Source organism: Moschus berezovskii, chromosome 21, assembly GCF_049115385.1.
Source record: "Moschus berezovskii isolate FMDL1 chromosome 21, NW_MosBer_1.0, whole genome shotgun sequence".
Classification (NCBI taxonomy): domain Eukaryota; kingdom Metazoa; phylum Chordata; class Mammalia; order Artiodactyla; family Moschidae; genus Moschus; species Moschus berezovskii.
In genome coordinates this window covers 9,333,046-9,359,598 of record NC_142480.1, presented here as the reverse complement: position 1 = coordinate 9,359,598, position 26,553 = coordinate 9,333,046, and the positions used below count along the sequence as shown (strand labels likewise).

The following is a 26,553-nucleotide window of genomic DNA, read 5'->3' as shown; positions in this document are numbered from 1 at the left end:
CTCATTTGAAACAAGAGGACTGTCTTTTTTGATGGAAAAGGAGGTATTTTCTGCTTCTTAGAACAAATTCCTCCTCCCTCTCTCCTCCCTTCCCTCCAGCTGCTGGTGACAATCAGATTCTCTTAACACCAATCCTCAGAGTGGCATCCTTGTCAGATCTTGCAGGAAATAAGCCCAGATCCTTTTCCCAAGCTTTTCAGCTGAAACTGAACCAGGGTTTTTCCACGGAGGACTGAAATGCTTTCTTGGGCCACCCTGGCCCTCATCAGCCTGGGAGCGTCCTTAAATACTCTTGGGAAGAATGCAACCTCATTTCTAAGATGAGTTCTCTCAAATAGACAGGTTTCCTGTGGTGCGTAGTACAGACTTGATTTTGCCCAAACCAGCCAGTGAGCATTTATTGAGTACCTGCTGTGTGCAAAGCGCTCAAGATCAAAGATAGCACGAGTGCTCCTGAATCTCAAAACAAGAAAAGGTGTCAGTACACAGTAAAACCATGACTGTAAGCGCATAGAAAGAAAATTTTTTCATCTACTATTTGAAAAAAACTCTGGAGGCTATGAAGCGGTGGTCAGGAGGTGAGAGATGTTTATTTGTTAAGCTGAACCCAGAGAGGTTCTTAAGCGCCTGTTGATTTGCAGCTGTGGACAAGGTCCCAGCCCTCCTGGTCCCCGCAAGCCTGCGGATGGTGGATGTTACCCTCGGGGACAGAGGATCACGATGGAGTAGCCCTCTTGGCCATGCCAGCTGATGAGGGATTAAGCTTCCTTGTGAGCAGTTACTTCTTACAAAGTCCTCTTGATCCAAAAACAGGATGGTGGGGACTTCGGGGGAATACCAGAAGTCATGGCTGGGTCTTGACTTGCTTTCCTGGCACTCTGGGACTCTGTTGAGGCCATCTGTGGAACTATCATGCTCACTGGAGGGAATTAGGCATTTAGCCTCAGCCTCTTATATCTTCGACTTCCCGGGTGGCTCAGAAGGTAAAGAGTCTGCCTGCAGTGTGGGAGACCCGTGTTCAATCCCTGGGTCGGGAAGATCTGGAGAAGAAAATAGCAACCCACTCCAGTATTCTTGCCTAGAAAATCCCATGGATGGAGGAGCCTGCTGGGCTACAGTCCATGGGGTCGCAAAGAGTCAAACATGACTGAGTGACCTCACTTTCACTTTCTTGGATCCTCTCTGCCCTGTTTTTTTCACAGCACACTGGGCTCTCTTTCTCTCCTGTGCCCAGGCAGGGGGCTTCAACATGGCTTCTCAATGGACAAGAAGAGTCTTTGCCTTCAGACAGGAACACCTGTCATCACAGCTTTACATGTCCCAAGTGGGCTGGTGGGAGCCACAGCCAGCTTTCCAGGATGGTACCCGACACAGCCAATGAAGGATGGGGTGACATTGCTATGAACTAGGTCCTATCTCATCATATCAGAAGAATTTGGACAGATCAACCCCTTCTTTCTGCCTGACAGACTCCTCCGTGTCCATCTATCAGGACCCATATCAAGGGACAGCTCCTCGTGAAAACTTTCTGGAAGCTTCCCAGGACATCAGTCATGCCACGTCTTGGGGTCTGTGCTGTGTCTGCCCCTTTTCCCTGCGCACACAGGTGTCCCTGGGGGGGAGGGGTGTGGCGATTCACCGGGACCTTTATAGGTTGACGGAGACTCTGGTGTCTTCAAACATTAAAAACATTCCATGAAGATGCCAGTCTCTCCCGCCAAGGCTGTTGTTATTTGTTTCTTGTCGCGAGTACTCTGAAAATGATTTCGTCATTTTGTCACATAGAGGAGGGGGGTTTTAGAAATCATCCGAAAGGACCCACTTAGAGGGTAAAGACACTCCAGTCCTATTGCCTAGAAAATCCCATGGATGGAGGAGCCTAGTAGGCTGCAGTCCGTGGGGTCACTAAGGGTCGGACACGACTGAGCGACTTCACTTTCACTTTTCACTTTCCACTGTCACACATTGGAGAAGGAAATGGCAACCCACTCCAGTGTTCTTGCCTGGAGAATCCCAGGGACGGGGGAGCCTGGTGGGCTTCCGTCTATGGGGTCACACAGAGTCGGACACGACTGAAGTGACTTAGCAGCAGCAGCAGCAGAGGGTAAAGACGCTGGTGTGCCGTCGCCCCCTCCCGCCGTCTCTCTGGTATGCACACGCTCCCATGTAGAACGCACTCTATTCAGATTTTGTTTCTTTAGTTAATTCTGTCCCCGCCTCTCTCCCTCCCTCTTTCTCCCGCCTTTTCTCTCTTTCCCTTTGTCCTTCTTTCTTCCTCCAAAATGAGGATCAGGTGTTTTTTCTCTTTGCACCTCAGGCTTTCACCCCTGCCCCCTCGCGAATAGTAGATGCTTGCTTAGCCAATGAGTGAATGAACAGTAGCATAAATATCTTGCCATCGCCCTCAGGCCCTGAGATTTTATTCTACTGGAAAAAGAGAATTTGATACGATGAAGGCCCCCCTCAGGTAAGGTTGTGGGCCCCCACAGGGGACGCTCAGTTGATTGCTGAGATGCTATGGAATTACTCAGAAGATGCTACTGAATTCACTGGGGCAGAATAGGTACTAATTTATGACAACCTTTGCCTATTGTTCCCTCAGGGAGAATTTCAAAACTCCCCTTCGTTTTGTGTTTGCTCAACTGCAAATAGTCAGTAAGGTGGCATCAACTTGAACTGGTCTTGGCTGTTTCTCCTTAAGGTTCTTAGCCAGCCTCCTCTAAAAACAAGTGATGGCGTCTGAGTTCTCCCTGTGGACAGGGTCCCGGAAGTCTGGACCCCTACACTGCTGTCTGGCTTTTCTGTCTCCAAGGCAAGTGTTCTCTTTATTTCTCGTAATCAGAGATGATGGGTTCTGATGAGACAGTGTTTTCTCCTGCTGCGTTGGCCTGAGTTTCTATGGCAACAGTTTCAAAGATGGTGAATTTGATTTTTCCTCTTAATTCTGTAATGCTCCCAGGCTTTCCAAAAATATCCTTATTTTCTTGGGCCTTCTGTGGATCTAGAAATATTCAGCCACAACAAGTAGAACCACCTCGCCCACCGGGTAGCTATTGTATCAAAGAGTGCAAGGTGCAGCAAGTAATTGAGAAAACATTTTTTTAATAAAAAAATATTTTTAGCATCTAGTCTGTGTGAATTGATGTGCTTGGCACTGGGGATTCAAAGAAAAATTAAACTCAGCTTGTGTCCTTAAAAAGCTCACAGCCCTTAAGAAAGATAAACAACAAGCACACAGCTAGCCGTAATACAGTGTATTGACAGTATAATGAACTTAACATCATGTACTATAATGTAACCCAGGTACGGAGCTAACTATGATGCAATGTAACGTAACGTAACATGATGTGATGTGCTAAGTCGCTCCAGTCGTGTCTAACTCTTTTGACCCCATGAGCTGTAGCCTGCCAGGCTCTTCTGTCCATGGGAGTCCTCCAGGCAAGAATACTGGAGTGGGTTGCCATGCCCTCCTCCAGGGGATCTTCAAGACCCAGGGATCAAACCCACGTCTCCTACGTCTCCTGCATTGGCCCGCAGGTTCTTTACTGCTAGCGCCACCTGGGAAGCCCTCATGTAATGTTCAGTTCAGTTCAGTTCAGTCGCTCAGTCGTGTCCGACTCTTTGCGACCCCATGAATCACCGCACGCCAGGCCTCCCTGTCCATCACCAACTCCCGGAGTTCACTCAAACTCATGTCCATCGAGTCGGTGATGCCATCCAGCCAGTAATGTTAGTACCTAGCTAACTATAATATAATGTAATGCAATATGATATAATAAGTAAAATATAGTGTAATAAATGTAATGTAACATAACATATTTCAGCAGTTGTAGGAATGAATTAGTGTGGGGCGCCAGTGGAGAAAGCCATACAGCCCAGGGTGACAATAGGGGTTAGGAGTTGGCAGATGTTGCTGGTTTCTGATCAGTTACTTATAGCTGTGCAAGCTCAGGGAAATGACTGCCCCTCTCTGAGCCCCCAGCCACCTCCCTGCTGCTGGGCTGGTGTGAGGGTGAAACAGCTCTTTGTTGGGACTTCCTGCTCATCCCTGCTGGGCCCCTTTATGCTCAGGAGAGGACAGGAGCCCAGGTGGAGAGCCGGTAGGCAGGTTAGCAGCCTGAGCCATGAGGCGGCTTCGTGAAAATGCCTGGAACATAGAGCTCAGGGGTAAGTAAGAAGGACAGTGTGAACCCTGCAGTTGATGGGATCTGACCCATCACCGTCCCTGGTCAGGAAACTTTTTGAGAACCACCGTTGCACCAGACTCATGTCGCGGTGATCCCATGCTGTGAGGGAGGCACCAAATAAACACCGAGCTTGCTCTGAAAGCTCTCAGCGTGTCAGAACTTCCCTGGTGGTCCAGTGGTTAAGTTTTCACCTTCCAGTGCAAAAGGCGCAGGTTCGATCCCTGGTTAGGGAGCTAAGGTCCCCCTGTTCCTCAAAACCAAAAAGCCAAAACATAAAGCAGGAGAAATACTGTAACGTGTTCAATGAAGACTTTAAAAATCCCTGACGTTATTTTTTTAAGCACTGGCCCGGATGGCATTCTGCCTGGTCACATTTGGGGGTGCCGCATGGTTCCCCTCTCTCTGAGGGAATAAAGCATCTCTCCTCTTGATCGTGCGCAGCATCAGCGTCCACGTGGAGTTGGCTGTGGGGCGATGCTTCACCCCTCACATACGTGATGATGGTACCCAACCCAAGGGGTTCGTTGTTCATGATAAAATGCAGCCATGCCCATAGATGCCCAGGGCATACCTGGCATAGAGCAGGCTCTCGATCAATGGTAGCTACTGTTTTTGTTTCCTCCACTTTGTCTTTAATTCAAACTCTTCAGCATGTAAACACTAGCCAACAGGAGTGGCAAATGTTGCCGTTAACTTCAGCCTGCACGGAAGAAGCACGCAGGGAGGTGGGCGGCTGCCTGAGCGCTCTGAGTTTGACGGAAGGGCAGGGCTGCTCTTACACCTTGTACTCTTTGAACAAAAGAGCCAAGTGTGGAGGCCAGTTCTCTGCCGGGATAGCAGCGCCAGGGGCCACGTGACTTCCTGAGCCGGCCCTCGGGCTTGGTGGCCCAGAGGCCTGGATGCCAGGTGTGTGATGCTCATTAGTGGTTTCAGACAAGATGCCCAAAGCCTGGGGCTGGGGGCGGTCACTGCAGACTAGCCCTGGCACTGATCCTGACCCTGAGCTTCTGTAGAAGGAGGCAGAGCCCTCCCACTGATAGCCTCAGGGGGAGGAGAAAAGGATTTCCCACTTTCCCGGGAGCCCAAAGCAGGTCTGTTTGGAGCTCTCAGTTTCTGCCTGCATCAGAATAAGCACGTGTCTGGGGTCACGTGGGGCATCTGCTGGTTGGCACGGCTGGTGGAGAAGGTGGGCAGAACGCAGCCGTGCTTGTTAGCCCAATTAAATTTGAATGTCAGATAATTTTTTACTACACATATAATTTTTTTTGCTCAAAATATGTCTAATATGACATTTGAGATATACTAAATGCTGTGATTCATGGGGTCGCGGAGAGTCGGACACGACTGAGCAACTGAACTGAACTGAAAATTATTTAGGGCTTGGCAAATGGCAGCCCACTCCAGTGTTCTTGCCTGGAGAATCCCAGGGACGGGAGAGCCTGGTGGGCTGCCGTCTATGGGGTCACACAGAGTCAGACACGACTGAAGCGACTTAGCAGCAGCAGCAGCCGGTGGCGCTAATGGTAAAGAATCTGCCTGCCAATGCAGGAGACAGAAGAGATACAGGTTCAATCCCTGGATCAGGAAGATCCCCTGGAGGAGGGCATGACAGCCCACTCCAGTATTCTTGCCTGCAGAATCCCATGGACAGAGGAGCCTGGTGGGCTACAGTCCACAGGGTCACAGAGTCTGACACTACTGAAGCGACTTCACACATACACAGAGATACACACACACAGAGACACACACACAAAAAAAATTATTTTACTCAGTTCAGTTCAGTCGCTCAGTCGTGTCCCCTTCTTTGCGACCCCATGAACTGCAGCATGCCAGGCCTCCTTGTCCATCACCAACTCCCAGAGTATTTTACTACTATTATATAAAAGAATTATTTTGTTGTTTATCTGAAATTCACATTTAACTGGGTGCCCTGTATTTTGTCTGAGGAACATTTTTAAAATTTTATTGACATCTATTTGATTTACAATGTTGTGTTCGTTTAAGGTGGACAGCGAAGTGAATCAGTTTTATATATATATATATATATACATATATCTGCTCTTTGTTTAGATTCTTCTCCCATGTAGGCTATTACAGAGTATACTGTCAAGTTCCTGTGCTGTGCAGGAGGTCTGGCCTCCTGCAGAGGAGGACTTTATTAGTTCTGAGGACTTCATCTAAGCGATTATCTGACGATCTCACCACTCAGGTCTCACTTTACCGCCATTTATAAGGGCTTCCCTGGTGGCTCAGAGGTTAAAGCGTCCGCCTGCAATGCGGGAGACCTGGGTTCGACCCCTGGGTCGGGAAAATCCCCTGGGGAAGGAAATGGCAGCCCACTGCAGTACTCTTGCCTGGAGAATCCCATGGACGGAGGAGCCTGGTGGCCCCCAGTCCATGGGGTCGCAAAGAGTTGGACACGACTGAGCGACTTCACTTTCATAACTGACTCTGGGCTTCTTAGTGTCTGCCAGACTTCTGAGCACTGGACTTGAACCTTGGCGATGGCTCATCTGAGCTGCTTCCTGGTGAATGAGCCTCGGAAAGGGGGACAGGGCTGCACCGGCCAAACCCCAAGTCTCCTGGCCCCAAAGGGACGTAGGACAATAGGAATGTTTTTGTGTGTTAGTTGCTCAGTCGTGTCCGACTCTTTGTGACCCCATAGACTGTAGCCCGCTAGGCTCCTCTGTCCATGGGATTCTCCCGGCAAGCGTACTGGAGTGGGTTGCCATTTCCTTCTTCACGGAATCTTCCTGACCCAGGGATCGAACCCTGGTCTCCTGCATTGCAGGCAGATTCTTTATGCTCTGAGCTACCGGGAATGTTTTTACTCTAGTACAATTTTAACTTTTTCATCCGCTGTGTTGGGGTCACCATGCGGCACATGTGGCCAAGCGTGGTGTGGACTGGCTCCAGGGGGTGTGGCTGCCGTGGACACTGGGGCCCCATCCTCCAGAGTCTAGCTGAATCTACATGTGCCTGGGCTGGGACCCTGCAGTGCCGGGGCCCTGAGGAGGGCCTTCGAGGGGGCAGAGTCCGGTGGAGCTCCGGGTATGGCCCGCGAGCTCCCTTCATCAGCCGCTGCCAACAAATGTCCCCTCCTGTGCAAGGTGCTCGTTATTCAAGAAAGTGTCTGGCTGGGCTCTGGTGACCGCTCTTTGGAGATTTTCTTTTGAAAGCATCTTCTGCTCCTTCCCCTGGTGGGGCCCAGCTTAGGGGAGATTTATGTCACTTCTGACTCCTCGGAGGAAACAGATGGGACCTGGAGACCTTGCCTCCATGGAGCAGGGCTGCTGTAGGGGGTGGGGTGGGCACTGCGTGGACCCTGGAGGACAGGGCCCTAGTGTCCATGACAGCCACGCCCTCCTGGAGCCCTTCCACGCCATGCTGGGCCACACATGCCACACGGCGACCCCAACATGGAAGGACAGGCACCCCAAGGCGGAGGCACCATCCTGGCTTCCGAGGGTGTCTGGTCCTAACCATCTCATGTGTGGTGCTCTCCTGTGTTCAAAGCATTGAACTGATGTGATCAAGTTTAAAACACCAGATGGCGACAGACATCCATATGCCCACCAACCAGAACAGACCCCTGTTAATATTTAATCATGCTTCCTCACCTTTCTTTTCTCAGAATAACACATTACAAAAGAATCAGTCTCCTTCCCCCATCTCCTCCTTTTTCAGACAAATTGCAGCTGCTGCTGCTGCTGTAAATCTAGCTGATGTATTTACCATCCTTGTCTATACATTTGCATATATGTGGATCCATGCATAATAGGATTATTTTTAAGGAGTGTTTTTAATTTCAGGGATGATAACTAAGTTTATCTTGAGACTAGCTTTTTCCTCCCAAAAGTGTTTTTCACGGCATCTCCCTTCTTCTGTGAGGCTGTCTACATTTTTTTAAATTAATTTAATTTTGGCTGTGCTGTGTCTTCGTTGCTGTGTGCGGGCTCTCTCTAGCTGTGGCTTCTTATTGCGGAGGCTTCTCTTGTTGAGGGGCACGGGCTCTAGGGCACACGGGCTTCAGTAGTTGTGACTCTCTGGCTCTAGAGCACAGGCTTAGTAGTTGTGGTGCATGGGCTTAGTTGCTCTGAAGCATGTGGAATCTTCTCAGACCAGGGACCGAACCCGTGTTCCCTGCATTGTAGGCAGATTCTTAACCACAGGGCCACCAGGGAAGCCCCTCCCCAGTTTTAAATGAAAAAATCTGAACCTCAGATTAAGAAATGGGTCTTGAGCCCACGAAAAGGGAAATGTTGGCTCCGGGTCCAAATCTCAGTATGCCTGTGGGATTCTTGGCTAATGGCCCTGGAATTCATTCACTCACCAAGTATTACAGTTTGGAGTGTCTGCCCTGTTCTAGGCTCCAAGATACTGTGGGAAAGAAAAGGTCCCCACCATCCTGGCAGTTACAGTCAGGAAATCTGAGCAGGTAACACTGACCTTGAACACCCTGTTTTGGTGTCCCCGCTTCAATAAGCCAACGAGACTTTTTCTGATCTTGACAAGATCGTCTCTGATGAGGAAATGAGTCCCCTGCTCCCACCCCCATCCTCGCCCCGTGCAGCGTCCTTCTGATTGCTAGCATCTAACTGAGTGAGCAGGGGCTTCCCGGGTGGCTCAGTGGTAAAGAACCCGCCTGCCAAGCAGGAGACATGGGTTCGATCCCTGGGTTGGGAAGATCCCCTGGAGAAGGAACTGGCAAGCCGCTTCAGTATTCTTGCCTGGGAAATCCCATGGACGGGGGAGTTTGGCGGGCTCGAGTCCATGGCATCGCAAGAGGTCTGAACATGACTTAGCCACTAAACGACTGAGCAAGACAAGACGTCTCCTCTTGTTCTTTCTCCTCAAGCCATGCTCTTTCCTGCAGGATGGACTTCCTGGTGTTTGAAGTTAGGGATCATCACCCCCAGGTCTGAGCCGTGACCTCATCAAGGCCACTCATCCCCTCCTCAGGGGTCCAGTGATGACACCTGCCCATGGGTGTGAGAAGGCCCAGTTACTCATCTCCATAAGGGTGTGATATCCAGAGGGCAGCTCCGAAAGTGGCTTAAGATTAGACCTGGCCGGCTGGAGGGGCTTTCAGAAAGACCTTCCAGAGGCTTCTGGGGTCACCTGACTCTGAAGTGACTTCAGCTATTGTTCCCTCGTTCTTACCAAGAGTCAGTTTCTGGTCAGATCTTCCCAGATGGTGAAATTGAGGCCAACCTCTTTTGGTTTTCTATTCATGGGATTTTGCTGTGTATAGTTATTTCCATGTCTTACCTGGCACTTTGAAGTAGACTCCGTTTCACAAAGGGAAAAAACCATCAATACCAACAATCCTGAGGAGATGGATTGAGTGACAGTGCTGGCCGGACTCAGAGCATCTCTTGGCAGGTGGTCTTGACAAAACCTGTGGGGGTGTGGAGGGCGATCTGTACAGTCACGAAGGAGCATCTGATTAATTGATTGCACAAAAACTCACGCCTGGAAAGGCCGTGTTCTCGACTCCCTCACTTTAGCTGAAGCAGCTGAATAAGAGATATACATCATGCTCTCGGTTTTGAATTACTGCCCAAACAAGAGAAGAAGAGAATATTTGGAATGACTGCGTGACCGGGATCAGGATGACCTGATTCCCTCCTTGGGAGAATCTGGCAGTTCCACCGTATTATCTCCATCACTTACAGGGAAGGAAATGGGGGCGAGTTGGGTAAATGATTCGTTCGGCTATACTCTGTAACGAAGCAGGGTTCACCCCCCCCAGTCTTCCTGACACCAGAGCCCACCCCCTCCCCCACACCCTGAGGCAGCAGAACCAGACACGGGCCGTGACCCTGAGGTGCAGGGCAGAGCGGGGTTCACCGTGGAGAACGAGTCGTCCCATCGCCCACGAGCTCTGGGATCAGGGGCAGGAAATCGGCTGTCTGCTGATTTCAAGTTCAGTAATTCCACACTGTCATCCTTGTCACCTTCTCTGTGTTACGAATGGGGGTGAGGAGGCCTGAGATGAATGGGTTGTGGCCTTGCCTTCAAGAGTTCCCCGTGTGGTGGGAGATCCACCTCCAGTTAGCCAGGCCTGTGGTAGGCACCTTACTTGGCCAGGGACCTTGTGTGCATGAGGATGGTTCAGGGTCTTGAGATGGGAGATGGCCCGAGGGAGCCCAGTATGAGTGCAGTCAGGCTTCTGACCTCCAGAACTGTGAGATAATAAATGTGTGTCATTTTAATTTTTTATTTTTGCCACACAAAGTGCCCAGTGGAACTTCCCTGACTGGGGGAGAGGGAGGGCAAGGATTGAACCCGTGCCTCCTGCCCAGTGCCCCACCTTTTCCTCCAATGATTTGGATGAAAATACCCACTGTACCTCCATATGCCCTGAAGAAGGGGAGACAGGGGAACAGGCTAAGGTCCAGAGATCTCAACAGGAGTGGAGTCGGGGGAAGGGAGTGGTCTGTCTAAGAACCCAGGGCCCTGGGGGAGGGAGGAGAAGCTGCGATGGTCGCTGGCCAGGGGCAACGGGTATGTGATTAATTCTGGGGAGGGGCGTGCAGCAGAGGTGTCAGGGAAGGGGGCTGAACCAACCTCGAAGTCCAGGCTTGCTCGTGAGGGAGAAATTCAGCTTGCAGCCTGGCCTGAACCCCACCTTCTAAGAGGCCTCAGCCAACAGTGTCTTCGGCCTCACCTGATATAAGGGTGGGCGGGTCAGATGAAGACCCTAGAGAAGGGTGGTGCCATGTCATGGCTGCTGGAGGAGAGGATACTCCCCCAGATAGGGGTGGGATCAGTGGGGAGATGCAGGAGGGGTAGAATCGGCCAACAATGTTGTCGGTCTAGGTTGAGAGTGGTTATCACTCATCTGTCAATCAGCAGGATTTATTAGGCACCACCACTCCAGCATTCTTGCCTGGAGAATCCCAAGGATGGAGGAGCCTGGTGGGCTGCCGTCTATGGGGTCACACAGAGTCGGACACGACTGAAGCGACTTAGCAGCAGCAGCAGCAGCAACTGTACGGATGATCAGGGCAAGGCTTTAGAAATTTCACGATGAGAAGTAACTTGTCTGCTCCTTGCTGAGAGCTTCCAGACCTCTGGGGTCAGGGGTCGAGATAAGAACTACATCTTGAGACAGGAGCCCCCAAGGAGAGGTCGTGGTCTTGGGGGTACACAGGATGGAAGGCTGTCGTGGACAGGACCATTAGCTAAGATCCAAAGGGTGAGTAGGTTTCATGGGAAAGTCCGGCCCCCTCCCTGCAGGGCAGTCAATCACTGCCTCTGCTGACCCCCTAGTATGGATGTGCGTGATTCATCTGTAACTTGTCTCATTCATATCACCAGCTGAGGGGCAAAACAAGGTCACAGCTATTTTATTTAAACTTCTGATTTTATTTTAAACAGAAGATACATTAATTATTATTCACATTTGTGTTTGTCATCCTATTAAAATATACTAAGTATCAGTTCAGTTCAGTCGCTCAGTTGTGTCTGACTCTTTGTGACTCCATGAATCACAGCACGCCAGGCCTCCCTGTCCATCACCAACTCCCAGAGTTCACCCAACCTCATGTCCATCGAGTTGGTGATGCCATCCAGCCATCTCATTCTCTGTCGTCCCCTTCTCCTCCTGCCCCCAATCCCTCTCAGCATCAGAGTATTTTCCAATGAGTCAACTCTTCGCGTGAGGTGGCCAAAGTATTGGAGTTTCAGCTTTAGCATCAGTCCTTCCAATGAACACTCAGGACTGAATTCGTCTAGAATGGACTGGTTGGATCTCCTTGCAGTCCAAGGGACTCTCAAGAGTCTTCTCCAACACCGCAGTTCAAAAGCATCAATTCTTCAGTGCTCAGCTTTCTTCACAGTCCAACTCTCACATCCATACATGACCACGGGAAAAACCATAGCCTTGACTAGATGGACCTTGGTTGGCAAAGTAATGTCTCTGCTTTTTAATATGCTATCTAGGTTGGTCATAACTTTCCTTCCAAGGCGTAAGCGTCTTTTAATTTCCTGGCTGCAATCGGCATCCGCAGTGATTTTGGAGCCCCAAAAAATAAAGTCTGACACTGTTTCCACTGTTTCCCCATCTATTTGCCATGAAGTGATGGGACCGGATGCCATGATCCTTGTTTTCTGAATGTTGAGCTTCAAGCCAACCTTTTCACTCTCCTCTTTCACTTTCATCAAGAGGCTTTTGAGTTCCTCTTCACTTTCTGCCATAAGGGTGGTATCATCTGCATATCTGAGGTTATTGATATTTCTCCCAGCAATCTTGATTCCAACCTGTGCTTCTTCCAGCCCAGTGTTCCTCATGATGTACTCTGCACATAAGTTAAATAAGCACGGTGACAATATACAGCCTTGACGTACTACTTTTCCTATTTGGAACCAGTCTGTTGTTCCATGTACAGTTCTAATTGTTGCTTCCTGACCTGCATATAGGTTTCTCAAGAGGCAGGTCAGGTGGTCTGGTATTCCCATCTCTTTCAGAATTTTCCACAGTTTATTGTGATCCACACAGTCAAAGGCTTTGGCATAGTCAATGAAGCAGAAATAGATGTTTTTCTGGAACTTTCTTGCTTTTTCCATGATCCAGTGGGTGTGGGCAATTTGATCTCTGGTTCCTCTGCCTTTTATAAAACCAGCTTGAACATCTGGAATTCATGGTTCACGTATTGCTGAAGCCTGAGAATTTTGAGCATTACTTTACTAGCGTGTGAGATGAGTGCAATTGTGTGGTAGTTTGAGCATTCTTTGGCATTGCCTTTCTTTGGGATTGGAATGAAAACTGACCTTTTCCAGTCCTGTGGCCACTGCTGAGTTTTCCAAATTTGCTGGCATATTGAGTGCAGCACTTTTACAGCATCATCTTTCAGGATTTGAAATAGCTCGAACGTACACTAATTTAATAGCTTAATACACTGTTATAATAGACACATGTAAGGAGGTTTCCAGTGGTCATGTATGAATGTGAGAGTTGGACTTTGAAGAAAGCTGAGCACTGAAGAATTGATGCTTTTGAACTGTGGTGTTGGAGAAGACTCTTGAGAGTCCCTTGGACTGCAAGGAGATCCAACCAGTCCATTCTAAAGGAGATCAGTCCTGGGCATTCATTGGAAGGACTGATGCTAAAGCTGAAACTCCAATACTCTGGCCACCTCATGCGACGAGTTGACTCACTGGAAAAGACTCTGATGCTGGGAGGGATTGGGGGTGGGAGGAGAAGGGGATGACAGAGAATGAGAAGGCTGGATGGCATCAGCGACTGGATGGACATGAGTTTGAGTGAACTCTGGGAGTTGGTGATGGACAGGGAGGCCTGGCGTGCTGTGATTCACGGGGTCATAAAGAGTCGGAGATGACTGAGCGACTGAACTGAGCTGAACTGAACTGAAGGAGGTTATTGTTTAATCGCTATGTTGTGTCTGGCTCTTTGCAACCCCATGGACTGTAGCCCACCAGGCTTCTCTGTTCATGGATTGTCCCAGACAAGAATACTGGAGTGGATTGCCATTTCCTTCTCCAGGGGATCTTCCCGACCCAGGGATTGAACCCATGTCTCCTGCGTTGGCAGGTGGGTTCTACACCACCGAGTCACCAGGGAAGCCCAGAAAGAAATACACATACAAGTAAAAAGATCGTGTCAATTAGTCCCACTGTTCAGTTAACAGTTCACATCCAGCGTCTTTCCAGAGTCTTCTGATGCACTTGCACATGTATCGGGCTCCCTGGTGTCTCATATGGTAGAGAGTCGGCCTGCAGTGCGGAGACCTGGTTCCATCCCTGGGTCGGGAGCATCCCCTCAGAAGGGAATGGCAGCCCACTCCAGTATTCTTGCCTAGAGAATCCCCATGGACAGAGGAACCTGGTGGGCTACAGTCCATGGTGATGCAAAAAGTCGGACATGACAGAGCAACTCATACACACACACACACATACAAGTAGTTTTACAAAAATATCATGCTGTTAATACCATTTATAATGTTATTGTGGTATCTGTATCTTACTTGACCTGCATATAGGTCTGTATCATTAAGACTGTGTAATCTTCTGGATAGATACACCAGCATTTATTTAATTCCCTCCACTGAACATTCTGTGTAATATTTAGACAACATCTTTGTGCATCTCTGGTATAATTGTTTCCCTAGGATAACATTCTAGAAATGGAACTGCAAGGTCTAAGAAAGGAGGCTGCATATATAAATGCAGCCCCAGGTGAATTCTCACAGTGAACTCACCCCTGTGACCGGCAGCCCCCCGGCAAGGATCAGCAGTCGCCCCCCGGTGGCCTCTGTTTGTCACTACAGCTCCCATATTGACACCTGTCTGGTCCCCACCTAAATAAGGGACCGAGCTGTGCTGTGGATGAAATGACGAGCTCCTCTGAGCACGAGCCGGTCAAAGGCTGCTCTTCGCAGCCCACGCAGATGCTCAAAAGCACCCATTGCCCCAGTCATGGGCATCCTTTAAAAAGAGGCCACTGAGATTCAGAGCAGGCCGCACAAGGAACTGCCTGCAAGTAGCCTCTCTGTGTGAATTTGCTAATGGTTCGGGTTCCCCCTCATATAGTCTTTCTTTTTTATTCCATCCCTCCTTCCTGCCCCTCTTTTCCACTCCTTCTCCTTTCCTGCTCTCATCCCCAGCTGGAGCGTGGACCCCCAGAAGCAGGGGTCTCCCCCATCTGGCTCACCGCTGCAGAGACTAGAACTATGGCCCCTAATTAACAGTCCCTAGCACAAGTCAGACGAGTGGCTGAGTGAGGCGGTCCCCACTCTGCTCCCGTTGTCCCCCGGGCAGTACACACATCCCCACTGGAGCGTGGTCCCAGGGAGCAGTGACTGTGCCAGGACCCAGTACTGAGTCTGATCCAGGAATTGGGAGGGCTGTGGACATAACAGGAAGCACCCTGGCCCCACAGCCAGACGCACTGCTCTCAGACTTGACCCCAGCACAGATGAGTGCAGTGGTCTTGACCTTTACTTACCCATCTGTGAAATGGGGGTACCATGGTACCCTGCAGCTGGAGAAACGAATGACTAAATGAGAGTGTTTTAAGATCTCCAGCACATTTCCTGACCATAGCTGGGTCTCTGTAGGGGCAGTAGTAGTGGTAGCTCGGTAAATGTCATCCAAGGAAGGCTCAACTGCCCAGTGCTCATTCATTCATGTGCCATTAAAAAAAGTTTATTGTGGGCCTAAAAGTTGCCAAGGGGTTTCCCTGGTGGCTCAGTGGTATAGAACCCACCTGCCAATGCAGGAGACTCAGGTTTGATCCCTGGGTTGGGAATATCCCCTGGAGAAGGAAGTGGCATCCCACTCCAGTATTCTTGCCTGAGAAATCCCATGGACAGAGGAGTCTGGTGGACTGCAGTCTAAACAATGACAGTGGCTGCCAAAGCCAGCTCTGGGACGTAAGGCGTATCAGCCTGTAAATGTGTCTGGAAGGGTCGGGACGGCCTGGACATTGATCTTCTGGATTGTATCCAGGGCCAAGCCCTCCCTTTGAGCAACCCCCCCCCCAACACCCCCCTCCCCCGTCACCGAGTCTCAGGTGAGTAAAAGTCTCAAGCCTTTACAAATGGAAGGAGAAGCTCTGCTCCCTGGAGTGCAAACGTGTGGCATCTTCCTGGGCAGTAAAGCAGGGCTGGGGAATTAGTCACTCTTCTGAGAATTTTGTCCCTGAGCAGTAGAAACTCTGAAACAGTCATACCCATTGACTGGGAAATTCTGCATCTGGGTCTGCTCCAAAAAATAAATGTGTACGTGCAAGCGTGTGTGGATGCACAAGTGTATGAATAGGATGTTGGCTGCTGTTGTTCAGTCGCCAAGTCATGTCTAACTCTTTGTGACCCCGTGGATTGCAGCACGCCAGGCCTCCCTGTCCTTCACCACTTCCTGGAGTTTGCCCAAGTTCGTGTCCGTTGAATCAGTGATGCCATCCAACCATCTCACCCTCTGTCACCCTCTTCTCCTCCTGCCTTCAGTCTTTCCCAGCATCAGGGTCTTTTCCAATGATCAGCTGTTCACATCAGGTGGCCAAAGTATTACAGCTTCAGCTTCAGCATCAGTCCTTCCAGTATTCAGGGTTGATTTCCTTTAAGATTGACTGGTTAGATCTCCTTGCTTTCCAAGGGACTCTTAAGAATCTTTTCCAGCACCACAGTTTAAAAGCATCAATTCTTTGGCACTCTGCCTTCCTTATTGTCCAACTCTCACATCCATACGTGACAACTGGAAATATCATAGCCTTGACTCGCCTGACCTTTGTCAGCAAAGTGATATCTTTGGTTTTTAACACACTGTCTAGGTTTGTCATATTTATAACAGGAAAACATCCAAATTCCTAAATCTCCAGTTCTGGGGAAATGATTACTTTATGGCTTGTACTTAGGATAGAATATTATACAACTGTAAAATGGCATTTTGATAGGCTTTTTAATACAGGAGTATACAACAACATGTTTAAAGGTTGTCTCTCTCATACACACACGCAAAGGATTGGAAAGGCAGATTTCACAGTATTAAGTGATTATCCCAAAGTGGTGACATTGTGATTCTCTTTTTTGTTCTCCTTTTGTGCTTTCTTAGTGCTCTGTGCTGAGCCCATATTATTTTTACAGTTAGGGGAAGAATAAAGACACGTGAGGATGTGTGCTGTCACCGCCGGTCTGGTGTTTAGAGAGGGAGGGTCCATACGTCCCAAAGAATTGCCAACTACCCGCGGGATTGTCTGCTGAACAGCTGGGGACCTTAAAATTTTCCCCTGCAAGGTTGCCATGAACGTCTGCCTCAAAAGGCTGCTGTGTGCGCTCGTTTTCCTAGATGAAAGTGCGCACTGTGCTTTATTTGAAAGGCCAGTCACGAAGTCCGGTTCAGTGCTGTGTCTTCACACGGGGCTGCCCGACCAGCCACCCTCCCCGCTGCAGGCGGCCCTCCAGCCCCCAGCCCTGGTTAATTCTCTCTCTCTCCTTCTTCCCAGCTCCCCATGATGGGAGGCGCCTTCATGGACTCGCCCAACGAGGACTTCAGCACTGAGTACTCCCTCTTTAACTCCTCCACCAATGTGCATGCTGCCTCCAACGGCCCAGGTCAGCCGGAGGAGCCGCCCAGGTCCTCCCACGACGCGGTCCTGCTCTGGATCGCCATCATCGCGACGCTGGGGAACATCGTGGTGGTGGGAGTGGTGTACGCCTTCACCTTCTGAGCCGTGGGAGCTCCGGGCCGGCCCGCCTGTGCTGGGCTCACTGATGGCGCTGTCCCCGCCGGCCTGTGACCGCACCCATGTTCTAGAACCAGGAGTTCTGACTGGGAGCACAGCCTCTCAAGCGGAGCAGCCATGCATCCGGAATTTCCCCTAAGCAGCCCAGATTTCAAAACCCCTCTGCTGTGGTTCAGCTGATCCAGAAAATGTGGAAGCCTGGGCATCCGGCCCCTGGAGGCATGACAAGGCAAAACCTTCGAGGAACAGGTTGGAAAATTCTTGAAACCACATTCCACGAACATGAGACCGGCGGGAACAGCCAAGTTTGGTTTAAAATACAGACGTGATTGGATGATCCCTTGCTGGCACTAAATCATCACTTACGTGTCTTGTTTTTAGGCAAATGTATTAATATCACTTCTGGGGTGTGGGGTGCTGGGGCAAGGGCGGCCTTCAGGACCCGAGTGTTTCCACCGCAATCTGGTTTCCCACTCGGCCCCTCAGAATATTGGTGGTGGTCCCTGGAAGCGTCATAGACCATTCCTTCTTTGACCTGGAAATGGCGTCTTTGATGCCAGTCACCTGACCCCTTATGAAACCCAAGGATGGGGGAATTCCTGGTGGTGTGGATCTCAGGGGTGGTAGTGTTGGTGGTTTTTATCTGCCTAATGGACTTTCTTGTCTTTGTAAAGAGAAGAGAAGGCCCCTTTAAAAATTAGACCTGCCAGGTGGATAACTCTTCTGGCTACCCTCTCAAGAGGCTCTTTCTTCTCTGAGAAGTCACGGAACTCTATAGATGAGGTCTGTGCATCTCGTGAATTGATGGGGAATTTAGGGTGGCCCCTCCAGAGAGGGGCGTGACTTGCCTGTGGTCCCAGAGTACGGAACGGCAGGGGTCAGAGAAGGAGGGACATTTCCTGACTGTGATTCAAGGCTGTCTCTGGCCGACCTCAGCCCTTTCTTGAGCACATTCCTGCCTTCTCAGCTGCCCTGGGTGGGGAGGGACTATCCAGGTGGTTCTGAAGCTGTGTGCAGGGTGGGCAGGGCATTAAGATACCCACACTTTAAACTCCACTAGGCTACCGTGCACTCTTGCAGGTGTAATTGTGGTCTGCCTGAGTCAATTTCCTGATATGCTTAAAAATCAATGGCTGGGGAATCCTGGCTAGCCTAGGAGCCCTCGCGTTAAGACCATAGGCCCTTTGGCCTTTGAGTGCACCCATGTGCTGGGGGAGATTCACATAGCAAAGGACTCGCTTTTCTTCCGTCCTTAGGAAAGCCACCCTTCCCCAAGACAGCCCTCCCTGTCCCCCAAGAGTAGGAGGAGCTAGGACACAGGCTGGCTTGCCCACAAGCCCAGAGTGGCTTTTTCCTTGCTTCCTCCCTGCAGTTGGACAAAAGGAAATAGATGGCATAAACTCCCTCTCAGTGGCTGAGAAACTTCAAAGACTGGTAAAGAAGCCCTCATGCGTATTTGGGGACAATTGTTAAAAAAAAAAAGAAGGCTGAATTTGTCACTGTGGTGTAAGGAGAAAAGGAATATTCTTGATGACAGGCGAAGGGACATCTTAAATGTCCGGAGGCGGCCACTTGTCTCCGGGAGGTTGGCCCTGAGCTGCTGCATTAATGGGATTACCAGCCTGACCTCCAGACGGCTTTGACCTTCACTTGACCTTCAGCTCAAGTGGCGGTCATGAGCGCTGAGTGTTAGCGTGGCCTTTAGGGATCAGGAGAAGGGATGTGGCACCGCCTCCCTGGACTCTTTCTGGAACTGCTGAGCAGAGCGGGCCTCGCCGTCTGTAGGCAGGAACAGCTCAGAGGCAGGGCTCGGTGATGGCCATTTCGAGCACAGCATCTCAGCTGCTTCTCCAGTAACTTTCTTTCTGTCAAGGCCTGGGCCCTGCCTGCCCCATGAGCAGGGTCTTCCTTAGATAGACAAGTGTCTTCATGAGCAAACCCAAGGAGTGAAGTCCAGAGCCAGGGTTGGGGAGACAAGCTGTCTTCATGGGGCTCACTCCTGTCCAAACACACGCATTCTTTGCCTTCTGAACCCATGTCCCCTGGAAGCCTGCAGCCCTGTCCGAGGCAGGTAGCAGCACCCTGTTCTCAAATGGCCTGTGGGGTTGGCCCTGGGAGAGAAGGATCTACGTTTGGTAACACGGGGCAGAGAGGGGAAGAGAGGAAAGCTTGACTTTTAGTTCTAAGGAGCCCTCCAGCCTTCCAGGGCAGCCCTGGGGGTCCCCAGGTTCACGAGGTGTTTCTGGGCATGGGAGTCTCCCCTATGAAGGTTTTCTTTCCCCTGACATGAATGTTAGTAAAATTCAACTTTCAAGTCTCTCTCTCTTCTTAATGTCAGGGCCAGAGATGATCAGGAGTTTCAGGGACCTTCTTGTCCAAACTTGACATCCATATGGATCGCAGTGTCTTACCCAGGGTCAGCCCACTCCATCTCTTATGATTTTGTTTATTTTTTTCCAACTTCACTCAGATGACATCGGGGATCGTCGTGCCTGTTAGATTTCCAGCCAGAGTGCGCTGTCTTCTCCCTCTGGCCACAGAAGGGGATTTGTCTTGGATGTTAAGTAAAGGCCGTATTGCTTGAGTCTATCCAAGCCTTGTCCCCTGTTAACAGGTACAGATTTAATCTTCCCCATTACCTTTGGTGGCGCTAGTGGTAAAGAACCTGCCTGCCAATGCAGGAGACCTAAGAGATGCAGGTTCAATACCTGGGTCAGAAAGATCCTTTGCACGAGGGCATGGCAACCCACTCCAGTGTTCTTGCCTGGCGAATCCCATGGACAGAGGAGCCTGGCAGGCTACAGTCCCTGGGGTCACAAAGAGACATGACTGAAGCAACTGAGCATGCAGGCATTACTCTAGAGCATCATTGCTCCGATGCACAGATAAGGGACCAGAAGCTCAGAGGAGTGGAATAACTTGCCTGAGGCCACAGCAGCAAAGTGACGATCAAGATGAACCTGAATTATCTGGTCCCAAAGCCAGGCTCTTTCTGGAACGCCATGCTGCCTTTAGTGGCTGCGTGGCGTCTCCGGGCATCTTTAAACCAGGCCCTGAGTCTCTCGAGGCCATTTCCCGAGGTCCCACATCGTGGCGTGGCCCGGCTGACTCTGACTTCTGCAGGTGGAAGGGTCTGACCATCCTGGGCTGGGACATGCTCGGCCTCCTTGGGGAAGGGGGTCCCTGTTGCCTGCCTGCCTGCCTCTAAGTTGAACTCAAGTCTCTTTCCTTGGCCAGAGAAGCACCCAGAGACCAGCGTTCTCAGGACACACGCAGAAGGGCCCTGACTCAGAGCCCCACAGGGGACCCACACGAGGAGGGGCTCACACAGCCAGAATCGATAAGGACAGTCCTGGGACGGTCGGTGCTGCAAGTTGGGCCCCAAGCCTGGGCTCAGTCCTTCTGCTGAGCGCCAAGACTCTCCTGAGCAAGTAGGGGACAGATGCTCCTCCCTTGGACCCCAGCCTGGGGCTCCCGTTCTGGCTTCTCCTGGGTGAGGCTGGCTTCTGAGCCCACCCTGGCTTGACAAGTCTGTGCTGAGAAAGGAGGGACTTGCCTCTTTAGTGGCTGCTCCTTGGAGATGGGGCCCTACCTTTTCTGGAATGTTCTCTGTACTTGCCTCTCCCTGTGCTCCTCCATTTCCCCTCGGCAAGCCGTGAACATCCCACATCCCAAACCTGTGTGTTTGCATCTCACCGCGCATAGCAACACTTGCTTTAAGAGGGCAGGAGTTGCAGTCCCTGGAGCTTTGGAAGAGCGGCCAGGCCAGAGGACCCTGGACCCAGGTGTGTCCCCAGGGGATTCGTAGGCCCTGGGGGAGACGATTGCTCTGCGGGCTCCCGCTCTGTCATCGCTGCCCTTTCCATAGGTCCAAGGTCAAGAGGCAAATGAGGCTCCCTTGGCCCCATCTACCCATCTACCCCCAGAGAAAGAAGCTCATTTCTCCTTTAGAGAGTCCCCCGGGATCCAAGGGGAGAACTGGCTAGTAAGTACCGCTGGGCTCGAGAGACAACAGGCCACTTTCCAGCTTGCTATAAATGGAAGGCCTGGCCGCCTGCCAGCCAGCCCACTAGCATCCCTTGGAAGCTGTGCTTGGAGACTGGAGAGACTTGGCCGCTGTCTACACAGCAGCCCTACTCCTTCCAGACGAATGGTCCTCTCCTCCCGCAGGAAGCTGACCTCTCCTTATTAGTAGTGATGCCATTAACCGTTTATTCTTCCTGCTGTCAGCCTGCGCGCCTTCCTTGTGCTGTGAGCCATATCTCGTTTAATCATCCCTCGGCAGGAGTGAGGGTGCAGAGAGGTGCATGGGGATTATTGTCATTTTTTTTGTAGAGGAAGCTGAGGCCAGGCTGTGTGGCTGAGGAGCTGTGATCAGACTGTAGGCTCGCTGATTACCTCACATCTCCCTCCGTCCACACCCTCCGTGACGAGCCCTCTGGGATGGAGCAACCTCAGACGGGCCTCTGAGGCTGGGCTCTGCTGATCCTAGAGCATGGATTTCGATGGAAGTCCTAGAAAGGGGCAGATAGCCGTGCACAGGTATTTGTCAGTCTCAGAACCTCGCAGCAGCTAGAGGCCTTAGAGTGTGTTTAAACAGGACTTTTGGGAGGTCAGCTGGGGCCAGGCTGTAAGTTAATGGAGAGCTGACAGGCCCCTGGATGGATGCCAGGTTGGGGGTGTCATGCATTCACCTGGGATCATTGAGGGAACCCAGATTGCCTGTGCCCAGCCTTGGGATGGGCATCCATCGTGTCCTCAGCCAGCTGTCATCTGGCCCCCTTTGCCCCTTTGACTGACCTCTGGGGCTTCCATCATGGCTCAGATGGTAAAGAGTCTGCCTGCAATGCGAGAGAATGGGTTTGATCCCTGGGTCAGGAAGATCCCCTGGAGAAGGAAATGGCACCCCACTCCATTATTCTTACCTGAGAAATCCCGTGGACAGAGGAGCCTAGTGGGCTACAGTCTAAGCAATAGCAATAGCTGCCAAAGCCAACTGTGGCTCTTAAGGCGTATCAGCCTGTAAACACGTCTGGAAGGGTCTGGACGGCCTGGACATTGATCTTCTGGACTGTATCCAGGGCCAAGCCCTCCCTTTGAGCAACCCACCACCCCAACACCTCCCCACCCCGAGTCTCAGGAGCAAAAGCCTTTACAAATGGAAGGAAAAGCTCTGATCCCTGGAGTGCAAACATGTGGCATCTTCCTGGGCAGTAAAGCAGGGCTGGGGAATAAGTCACTGTTCTGAGAATTCTGTCCCTGAGCACTAGAAGCTCTGAAACAGCCATACGCATTGACTGGGAGATTCTGTATCTGGGTCTGCCCAAAAAAATAAATATGGAAGATCCCATGGACAGAGGAGCTTGGTGTGCCATAGTCCACGGGGTTGAAAAGAGTCGGACGTGACAGCACCTAACACACACACACACACACACACACACAGACACACACACACACAGACACACACACACACAGAGGAGCTTGGTGTGCCATAGTCCACGGGGTTGAAAAGAGTCGGACGTGACAGCACCTAAAAAAAACACACACACACACACACACACACACCCCCCACATAGAGCAAATCCTGGATGTGCTGGGCTGCCCTGATGGAGATGCCCTGGGAGTTGCGCCCCTGGCCCAAGGGAGCAGCAGGAGCCTGGCTGTCCCGTGTGCTCCTGTCCTGCCCCGCTTGCTCCAGGGGGCCCTGGTCTTGGTCAGCAGTGAGAGGGTGGAGGAGAGCCAGGGGACGGAACACTGGGAGCGCACAGGGCTGGAGTCAAAAATCTCCAAGTGGGAAAAGAAGCCCCTCCAAGAAACCCAGGAAATCAGAATTCAGCGGTGGCCGGGTGTCCCCAGCAAGTCGCTTCTGGAGATCAGACCTTGAGCATTTTCTTGCCCTTTGTTCGGATGGGAGGGTGGAGGTGGGCAGGGGCAAAGCAGTGCAGACCACAGTGACTGCAGGGAGGAAGCGCCTCCCAGAGCGAGAAGACAGCAGCTATTGGGGCTGCAGTGGAATGGATGGTCAGGAGCACCTAAAACTGTAAATTTTGGAATATGAGTCCGCACAGCTTGTTCTGAGTCGTGGTAACAGTCGAATATTTTGCCAAGGTAGAGAATAAAGGCAGAGGAAGCCCTTGGAGAGGTTGGTCGGGCTGCACGGTTCCCAGGATGTGCGGGCACCTGCTTTATGACCACTGTGCAGACTCGTGCTTGCCCAGACCTCTCCAGCCAGCTGTCTGATGAAGCCTTTCATCCACTCCTGGGCCCTTTTGCAAGCTGACTTCCCGCCTTCCCGGGAGGAAGTTTGAGGCCCCTGCTGCCTCGGGAAGAAGTCCTGACAGACGTACGAGGCACATCCGCAGGGAATTTGTGACTACTGGGGGGATGCAGAGCCCTCCCCACCAGCGAGCCGCCTCCACGTGGCTGAGCGGCCACCAGTGGCCTCAGAGTCAGTTTCATCAGCTCTTTCCCCCAAAGTCATTATGAACCAGAGAATCACTGCATGTATAGTTTAAAGAGCGGCAGAGGATGAGATGGTTAGGTAGCATCACTGACTCAATGGACAGGCATTCGAGTAAACTCTGGGAGATAGTGAAGGACAGGGGAGCCTGGTGTGCCACTGTCTGTGGGGTCGCAGAGAGTCAAGACACCACTGAGGGACTGAACAACTTCGACATGGTTTAAAATATTGTCCCAGCAACCCAAATGGTTCTGACTCGGGCTCTGTAAGCTGGCAGGAAGGGAACTTCCAAATTTTCACACTTTCTCAAGGAAGCAGTCTCCCAGAGGTTTGGGAGCATTGCCAGATCGCCCTGATGAGCAGGAGAGTGGGGTCTTGAGCCCAAGGCTTCTATCTCTGAAGTTTCTCAACCACTAGGACTGCGGTTCTCATCTGGGGGCAGTTTCATCTCCTAAAGGACCATTGGCAATGTCTGGAGACAGTTTTGATTTTCATGACATGGGGGGGGGGTTGTATTCTGATAGCACCTAGTGGGTGGAAGCCAGGGATGTGGCTGACCAGCCCCTGGGACAAGGAAGTGTGCATCTCCCCAGGTGCCAGTTACGCCGAGGTTGGGACACCCAGCACCGGACCATGCCCTCTCTAGTTCCCAGACTATGGGAATCTCCCAAAGGGCCTCTTTCCCCGATTGTGAGTCTTTGAATAAATCAAAGGTCTTCTGAGCTACAAAAGTGATCAGGGTTGCTGCCTCAAGTTAAAAACATTTCCAGTTGGAAGGCAGCGAACTGGAATCTAGCAAGTTTGAAAATCCACGTCCTCTCGCTTTCCATTGTCTTGGGCTGTCATGGGGAGTCACCCTGGATGGGGCACTCTGCAAAGTGGATGTGACGGTGGGGCTGAGCTTGTCCCATGTTCCCCCTTAGCCAGTAACCGTGAGTCTCTGGGCCCTGGGGCACCCGACCCTCATCAGTCTATCTGAGAAAGGCTTCTTGGGGAAAATCTTAGAAGGGGTGGAGATGGGGGAGCTGGCTAACAGACTTGGACAAATCTACATCCTGTCTTGTTTCTGATCTTTTCTCACCCTGTTTCCCCCAGTTGAAACCATACTAACACTCTTTCTACTGTTTAAAGTTTCTACTATTTAAAGTTTTAAACCTTATTCTTGGAACTAGCCACCGTCCAGATGCCAATCCTTCATGCCGAGAAAATCGGAAATATTTCTGTGTCTTACTAATGTTTTCATATTCAACTTGTACATGTAAGTAGTTTACTGAATAAAAAGGTATTTTAACTATTCTTTTAGTCCTTTGCTACTGAAGCCCCCAGGCTTCACAATGGGATCACTAACTTTTACTACAGTGAAAAGTCTCTTTCTTAATGTAGGGTTTCAGTGTGCTCTTTTGATTCAAAACCTATAACCTTAACGGATGTAAAAAAATGTGGCCATGTGGAATTGTGTCCCTTTGACCGTTGGCACCGTTGCTGTTGTTGTCATTTTCTATTATGATTAAAAAAAGAAAACAGTGAATTCCTCTGTGTCTGAATCCAACCTGTGCTTTGTCTGAAGGATGCTGTCGACTCATCTCTGAGAGGTTCGCCACCAGCGCTGTCTCCCTTCTGGTGCTCCTTCTCATAGGGACAGAATAAAGGGAGAAAGTAGGCGATTACATAGTCAGTCCCACTAAGGGATCATAGGTAAAGGAAACAGTATGGGAGACCCCCGTAAACTAATGATCACTCAAGAAAGCAGGTTTGCTTAACCACAACACCATGCAACAGAAGCTGGAGGCATGCCCCCCAGAACTGTAAACGATGGTGGCCTGAGACCCACCTCCTGCCCAGGAGGTCAGTAAGTTTATGATTCCTACGGCAGGCTTCTCTGCAGAAACTGAAAACAAAAGTGTAAGTAAAAGTTGACGTTACGCCGAAACCATATGACTGAGAATATTAGCACAGCCCACTGCCTTTTTGCTCATTTCCACTGTGCCATGACAGACTCAGTTTGACCTTGTAGAGACAAGAAACTTCCCCTGCCTGACATGGAGGAGGAGCTGATGATGGAAGGGTGACCTCTGGAAGGGTGACGTCTACTCAAGAATGAGGGAGAGGTGGTCTTCTCCCCCTCCCCATTTTTCCTTTGATTATAAAACCATAGCCCACCGAGTTCTCAGGGCCACACTCTCTTGCCCACCTGCTTATAAACCCGTCAGGAATGTGTGTATAAACCTCTGTCGTGTCCAACTCTTTGTGACCCCATGGACTGTAGCCTGCCAGGCCCCTTCCGTCCATGGGATTTTCCAGGCAAGAATACTGGAGTGTGTTGCCATTTCCTTCTCCAGCAGGGTCTTCCTGACCCAGGGATCAAATCCATGTCTCTCACATCTCCTGCATTGGCAGGCAGATTCTTTAACCACTGCGCCACCTGGAAAGCACAAGCGTCCTTTTCTAATGAATCGCTTCTTATGTATCATTTTGCCTCTCGCTGAATTCGTTCTGTGATGAGACATAAAGGACTGGAGCTACTCGGAGACCCCCCTTCCAGAAGCATTTCTGCCTCCCGCCACTTCCCAGGCAGAACAGAGTCCCTCCTCCCCTGTCCCACACCTCCCCCTCATCACATTACCTGCTGCAAATCACAGAAGCTACGTTCACCCTTTTCCCATCAGTTTCCCCACTCTGAGTCATCTGTGAGCAAAATT

The 26,553-nt window shown here is 50.8% G+C and overlaps 1 protein-coding gene across 1 annotated transcript in view; it reads left to right on the top strand.

Annotated features, from left to right (window-relative positions):
• The window catches only part of C21H14orf132 (chromosome 21 C14orf132 homolog), a 59,213-nt gene extending 33,420 nt beyond the window's left edge, over positions 1–25,793 (top strand). Inside the window, exon 2 of the mRNA XM_055417586.2 lies at positions 17,155–25,793. Within this exon, the coding sequence (XP_055273561.2) occupies positions 17,155–17,379 (225 nt within the window). The 3' untranslated portion in view covers positions 17,380–25,793. The remainder of the gene's footprint in view (positions 1–17,154) is intronic.
• Positions 25,794–26,553: the final 760 nt, after the last annotated feature.